Source organism: Oratosquilla oratoria, chromosome 27 (genome assembly GCF_046742065.1).
Source record: "Oratosquilla oratoria isolate Oo_2021 chromosome 27, ASM4674206v1, whole genome shotgun sequence".
Lineage (NCBI taxonomy): Eukaryota > Metazoa > Arthropoda > Malacostraca > Stomatopoda > Squillidae > Oratosquilla > Oratosquilla oratoria.
Genome location: NC_134803.1, coordinates 21,942,054 through 21,949,283, shown reverse-complemented (window position 1 = coordinate 21,949,283; position 7,230 = coordinate 21,942,054). Strand labels below are relative to the sequence as shown.

General features: G+C 38.2%; 2 protein-coding genes across 2 annotated transcripts; both read right to left on the bottom strand.

The window, feature by feature from the left end:
* Positions 1–208: 208 nt before the first annotated feature.
* Positions 209–940, bottom strand: LOC143039776 (ATP-dependent DNA helicase Pif1-like). Its single transcript, XM_076210019.1, has one exon. It carries the CDS (start codon positions 938–940, stop codon positions 209–211), a length of 732 nt encoding a protein of 243 aa, XP_076066134.1.
* Positions 941–988: 48 nt separating this feature from the next.
* Positions 989–2,329, bottom strand: LOC143039775 (uncharacterized). Its single transcript, XM_076210018.1, has one exon. The coding sequence runs from the start codon at positions 2,327–2,329 to the stop codon at positions 989–991; it is 1,341 nt and encodes a 446-aa protein (XP_076066133.1).
* Positions 2,330–7,230: the final 4,901 nt, after the last annotated feature.

The window sequence follows — 7,230 nt, the reverse complement described above, 5'->3', positions numbered from 1 at the left end:
ACATAGGTTTCGCATTATCATGATAACGCATCCTACCTTTAGTTTCAACTCATGTAACGGAACAGAAGGAGAATTCATTTTGTTATATACCGAAGTTTGAATTTCGATTTCATCGTTTCCGATCGGTTTATCCTCACTCCTGTATATATGTTCATCGCCTTTGATTCTTTCATAGATCACCTTATTTATGTAATCCACGTCTTCGTTTCTAGGACATATTATGGCTCTTTTTTTTGAAATATAGATAGCTGTTGGCGTTAGGTTCGAGCTCTTCGTAGAGCTTTTCGATTACATCATCCCTTGTTCTGACCAAAATACCAAATTTCTTTGGAAACCTGAATCTACCTGTTTCACCCATGCTAACCAGTAACAAATTTTCTGCGAATGTCCTGTTTTCTTTATCCTCAGCCTTCAATCTAACATTTTGTACTAATTTGAACTTACACAAATCCTCCCAGAAAAACGCGTTCTTGATGTTATACTTCAACTCTTCATTCATACCTCCGCCTCTGATGACGGGCAAAATCTGTCGAAAATCACCCGCACACACGAACAGAATGCCACCCATAAAACAATGTTTGTTACCCGTTATGTCTTTAGCAGTGCAATCCAATGCAATTATTGTATTTTTGTTAGTCATCACCACTTCGTCCCAAACTATAAGTGAAGTCATCTTAATCAGCCTTGCAAGCTCCGAATTTAGCTTAATGCTATACGATTTCACTTCATTGTGCTCCATTATTGGAATTTTGAACATATTATGGGCCGTTCGGCCTCCGTGTAAAACTGTAGCAGCAATACCCGAGGAAGCAACAGCTAATGCTATTTCACTATTTGCACGCACAGTATCCAATAACAGGTTCAACACAAACGATTTCCCCGTCCCGCCAGGGGCATTCAGGAAAAAAACACCAGAACGCCTGTTATTGACACACTCCATTACGGCATCGTAAATAGCACGCTGTTCCTTGTTAAGTAATACAATCTTTTATGAAACCTCTTCTTTCAATCTATCGGTATTATAAGCTTTTTCGCGTCTAATTACACTTGAGGTTTTCTCTTCCCCCCTTGAAGGAGGCAATCCATAAGCGCTTATCTCACCACCACCACAGTTCCAAACCTGTTGTTGTATGCCATCAAGCGCATCCAAGTAGACTTCGTCATTGTATTCGTCTAAACCCGAACTTCTTAAGAAATCGCTCGCAAATAAGTCCCTCGTTTCTTTCCAGATATCCGATTGGTCTTCCAAATCAGAGAACACCAACATACTTGCATATGTAGCACGCAATTGCGATCGATCATTGGTGTGGTTTATAATTTCAATTATAGTTTTCTTCCACGTTTCCTCGTCATTCAACAAACTCATCGCTTTTACGGCTTCCCGAAAGGTATCGTAAAGGACTCCGTCTACTGTACGCAGATCTGTGTAACCCGTAGGATCTTTCTTGTGTGTCAGGAGCATTCTGAGGTAGAATAATTCAACCGTTTTAGTGTCGACGTCTCGCATACGCCCCAAAGATGAAGTTTTTGTCATCCTCTCATGCCACGTGTGCTTGTCTTTATCGTACACAAAGTGACTTGGAACTTCGGGGTAATACAGGGTTTTAGCAAACTCATTCGTTTTGCAAAGCTTGAAAAATGCTGTTAATTGGGTATCTTGATTTGCTTGTTCGCTGATCTTGTGCTCCAAATCAGTTTCCCTGTAATAATTTTTATTCTCATTTTCCAAGTACAAATCGAGCGAAGTAATCGGCGGGAAGCTCCTATGGATTAGGAACTTGAAGATCTTCCAAGTAGTTTCGTTTGCGTTTATGTACCTTGCCTCGAGGTAGTTACGCACTTCGTTTACCGGCTCGCCTTCCTTAGGTTTGGTGTATAGAATCTTATCACACCCCTTGTTTACGTACTTTGTGACGTACGCTATGCACTTGATGGAGTTCGAACACTTCACGTTGATGTGAGCGTTGTATTTTAGGCATAAATAAGGATTATAGGGTACGACCCAGGAATCATCCACAGTAATGGTCTTTCCTTTGATCTTACGTTCGAACGTAAAGCCTCCCTCTACTGGAGCACGACGCCTGTATTGGAGATAACCGTTATTTCCAAATAATATATCATTCCAACATGGTTTTGGAAAGTTTTTACCACAAACACCATTCTTCTTTAACCTTTCCTTACAACAAACTTTAGTTTCATCAAAGCCGATGCAAGGCCCATGAATCATGCAAGTTGTTACGATCTCGTACAATCTGGGTTCCTTTTCTTTATCGGGAATTTCGGGACATATGATTCCATCGACAAATTCCGCTGTTACCCTATATTCCATCCATAAAAGAATGTGAACGTGAGGCAGACCTCGTTTTTGTCATTCAATGTTGTATTGAAAAGCTTTAACTCTGCCAAAAAAGTGATTTTTAGTAAAATCATCTATAGCCTCTACTTTTAATTTAAACATCCGACTAACCAAATCGGGTCTATCGCAGCAGCCGGTATTTGGATTCCCTTTCATTTCTACGACAGATGCCCGCAGCTCTTCCCATTTTGGGTTCATCGTAAACGTAATAAAGAAATCGGGATTCCCGTAGTGTGTTACAAACACAAATGCATCCTGCTGGCGCTGTTTCATGTAACGCGGACCGCCCACAAAAGTTGGTGGGATTATAATTCTTTGGCCCCTTTCTTTGGCCGACGCAACGTCCGCCTTTAATATGTCACACCTTTCTCTGCGTATAGATGCCTGGTTGTCAACTATAAAGCATAGTCTGTGTGATTCTACTTTAACGTAATTATCTACGACAAATTGCTGAAAAAGCATGCGTCCTTTAGTCAAATAATTGAAGACATCCTTTCTTTCCATGTAAAGGTTTGCGTAATACATACATGGTGATAATCTTTTACCATCCTTTGGTACATCAATCTTAGCTGAACTCGGTGCGTTTACCTTCTTTTGCCTCTTCAAATTGTGCGTATAACCCTTATCTCCGTGAGGTATTAGTGGTGGATATTGGAATATATCGTAAAATTAGTTTGTGTGACTTAGAATGAAGGTATCAAATTTCGTATCTACTTTGGGAGAACGTATGGTAACCCGTAGGTTTGCAGGGACAGACGGGTCCAAATCCACTATAGCCCCTGCTTGAGTTTTCGCTGTAGGCAAGTTGTTAACACCTTTGTGTTCCTTAGTATTCACCCCCTCGGCTGATTTTAATGTTATTGCGACCTCAGGTATAACTTCCTGTCTCATATAAGTCTCCTTTAGTTCCTTAGCACTCTCAAATTCTGCTAAGAGAGCTCCAATTGTCTTATTATTTGCCAAAAGAAATCTTTGTAAAACTTCTACGATATTTTTGTTATCCTCTATTTCCCTTAACTCTCTTTCACGTCTAGCTTGCGTTTTCTTTGACCATTCTACGGTTTTATTTTTATAGTTTATATTCTTTGTAACTTGTTGGGTGCGCAATTTTATTTGTTGTTCCTGATCATAATAGAAATACAAATCCAGGAACTCCTCTTGTTTTTGCCAGTAATTACTTTGGCCAAAACGAAAACTTGTCTTCGCTTGCCCACTATCCTTTATTTCCATGTCACCGATACCGTTTTCTGATTTTTTAAAGTTTTCTATTTTCATCCCTTCTGTCATATAACGCGGTTTTATATAACCCAATCTTTGATAGATATTACCCATAATTTTATAAACAAACGATTTTTCAGAGGGACCTTGTAATATGGTGGGTGTCACAAAGGAAGTAAAGCAAAAAAGGCTGTTAAACGCAATGATATTTGAAAGAAACTTTTCCGAAAGGGGAGTCTGGCTACTATAAAGTTCTAATAATTCTCCGGTCAAAGGAGCTAAGTTCTCGGAAATGTCTTGTCCAAAAGAACAACACAACATCCTGTTTTCCTTCGCCCAAAGCAACGCGTCGCACAGTTTACATCGAAAAGCACCGAATTTACCAACGCTATGACAAATAACTCTATCTTCACGTAACTTACCGGTCAAATCCTTGGTAGTTTGAGCAATTTCACTAATGATATGGTTTTCTTTCCTCTCCTGCCTTAATTTTTCTAACGTGGCTTGTTCATCATCGGTTAACTTCACTGTTAATCCCTGTTTTTTTAACTCCCTAATCCGTTTCCGAATTTGGACTTCCTTGGCCCTTTTAAACTTTTTTGCTATATTTTGCTTCTTTCTTTTTGCTATTTCATCTTTTTTACGGGCTCTATCGGCTTCCCTTTCCCTTTTTCTGCGTTCCTTGTCTTCTTTTTTACGGGCTCTATCGGCTTCACTTTCCCCTTTCTTGCGTTCCTTGTCTTCTTTATTACGGGCTATATATTTTTCCATATGTTCCTTTTTTCTCCTCTCTTCACATTTTCTCACTTCTGTAGCCCTTTTAAAAAACTATTTTTCCTTGAGTTTGCGGTTTTTTATATAATCATTGTATTTCCGATCGATGTAATGCTTTTGGTATTCCTCGTGACAGCTTTTGCCACCATTCATAGTAAAATTCTTGTGTCCTGCAAAATAATGTTTCATAAATTTTTCCTATTCTTCCTCTTTAATTTCTCCGTCGAAATATATGAGATCGTACTCTTCAACAGAGTACACATAAGATTTGTTATTTCGTAACATATTGTTGAGCCCCAATATTTTCCTATGGAATCTCTTAATTGTAGCTGTTACTAATTTTTTTTTTTTTTTTTTTTTTTTTTTTTTTTTGAGTGAGGCGTAAAGTTGGGGAAACTCATTCTTGTGCTCCCTGGTCAATTCTTTACGAAGAGCATAGTTTTTCTGCACACTTTCTTTCGGGTACTTCTTCGTCTTCGTAACCCAGGCCCAAAAGTGGTTAAACCTCCTCTTTCTCTGTACTCTACTCTTTGAACCACGTTCATCCATTGCAGCAACGCTTGATACGGTATATGGTAGCTATAGAAATATCCTAACACAATGGGACGTTTATGCCCATTTTAGTATAAATGTGTGAAATGTTTTCACGACCGCATGACATGACGCCACACGGAAATATGTTAGACAACTAAAAATCATGCTAGACTGACAAAAACCATACTTAATCTTTTATTCTTCATAATAAATTAGATTTTTATTTATTCATTGAAATAACCCAATGTCATGGGTAAATTATGCCCATTTTAGTGTAACTATGTGAAATGTTTTCAGGACCGTGCGACGTGACGTCACGCGGGAATGTACTAGTGAACAACTAAAACTTATGTTATACTAGCAAAAATAACGCTTAATATTTTTCCTCACAATAAATTAGGTTTCTATAACATTTTCCCATTAAAGTAGCCAAATTTCATGGGTGAATTAGTGTAACTATGTGAAATGTTTTCACGACCGGGCGACATGACGTCACACGGGAATATGTTAGACAACTAAAAATTATGATAGACTGACAAAAATCATGCTTAATCTTTAACTTCTTCATAAATTAGGTTTTTATAATATTTTTTCATTAAAATAACCCAATGTAATGGGTGAATTATGCCCATTTTAGTATAATTATGGGAAATGTTTTCAGGACCGTGCGACGTGACGTCACGCGGGAATATGCTAGAGAACAACTAAAACTTATGTTATACTGGCAAAAATAACGTGTTTTTTTTTCTGACTGTATGGGCTTCTCATTTTCCTTGAATTTGCGTTTTCTTTTTTTATATAATCATTGTATTTCCGATCGATGTAATACTTTTGGTATTCCTCGAGACGGCTTTTACCACCACTCATAGTAAAATTCTTGTATCCTGCAAAATGATGTTTCATAAACTTTTCCGATTCTTCCTCTTTAATTTTTCCGTCAAAATATATTATAAGATTGTACTCTTCATCAGAGTACATATAAGTTTTGCTATTTCGTAACATATTACGAAGGAGTCTTCAAAATCTCCCGAAGGAGTCTCCAGTCTCCTAAAGGAGTCGTCAAAGTCTCCCGGCGTCAAATTCCCCCATCGTGTGTGTGTGTGTCTCTCTCTCGCTCTCTCTCTCTCTCTCTCTCTCTCTCTCTCTCTCTCTCTCTCTCTCTCTCTCTCTCTCTCTCTCTCTCTTTCTCGTTAGGTCAATCATAAAGGCAATACATTTTTTTAATCGTTTATGTCATGTCACATAGGACCCGCGGAAATTCCACGGTTATTAAACTTTGAAGTATTACGAAGGAGTCTTCAAAATCTCCTGAAGGAGTCTTCAGTCTCCAAAAGGAGTCGTCAAAGTCTCCCGACATTGTCGTCAAACTCTCTCTCTCTCTCTCTCTCTCTCTCTCTCTCTCTCTCTCTCTCTCTCTCTCTCTCTCTCTCTCTCTCTCTCTCTCTCTCTCTCTCTCTCTCTCTCTCTCTCTCTCTCTCTCTCTCTTACTCTCTCTCTCTCTCTCTCTCTCTCTCTCTCTCTCTCTCTCTCTCTCTCTCTCTCTCTCTCTCTCTCTCTCTCTCTCTCTCTCTCTCTCTCTCTCTCTCTCTCTCTCTCTCTCTCTCTCTCTCTCTCTCTCTCTCTCTCTCTCTCTCTCTCTCTCTCTCGTTAGGTCAATCATAAAGGCAATAAAAAAAATTGAATCGTTTATGTCATGTCACAATAAACATTTATAGACGTTTGATTATCTTCATGTAACCTATGATTAAACTTGTATAGACGTTTGAATACTGTTTATTTATTTGTGTATTTATTTATTCATTTATCTACTTATTTTCGTGAAGTTCTGTTAGGAGCTCAGAAAGCAACGCGACATGACGTCACACGTTAAGCTTTGAATAAATGGAAATTCCACGGGATTTACGAATGAGTCTTCAAAATCTCCCGAAGGAGTCTTCAGTCTCCAAAAGGAGTCGTCAAAGTCTACTGACGTTGTCATCAAATTCTCCCCTCGTCTCTCTCTCTCTTTCTCCTTTTCGTTAGGTCAATCATAAAGGCAATAAAAAAAAATGAATCGTTTGTCATGTCACATAGGACCCGCGGAAATTCCACGGTTATTCAACTTTGAAATATTACGAAGGAGTCTTCAAAATCTCCCGAAGGAGTCTTCAGTCTCTACTTACTTACTTACTTACTTACTTACTTACTTACTTACTTACTTACTTACTTACTTACTTACTTACTTACTTACTTACTTACTTACTTACTTACTTACTTACTTACTTACTTACTTACTTAATTAATTAATTACTGACTTACTTACTTTTACTTACTTACTTACTTACTTACTTACTTACTTACTTACTTAC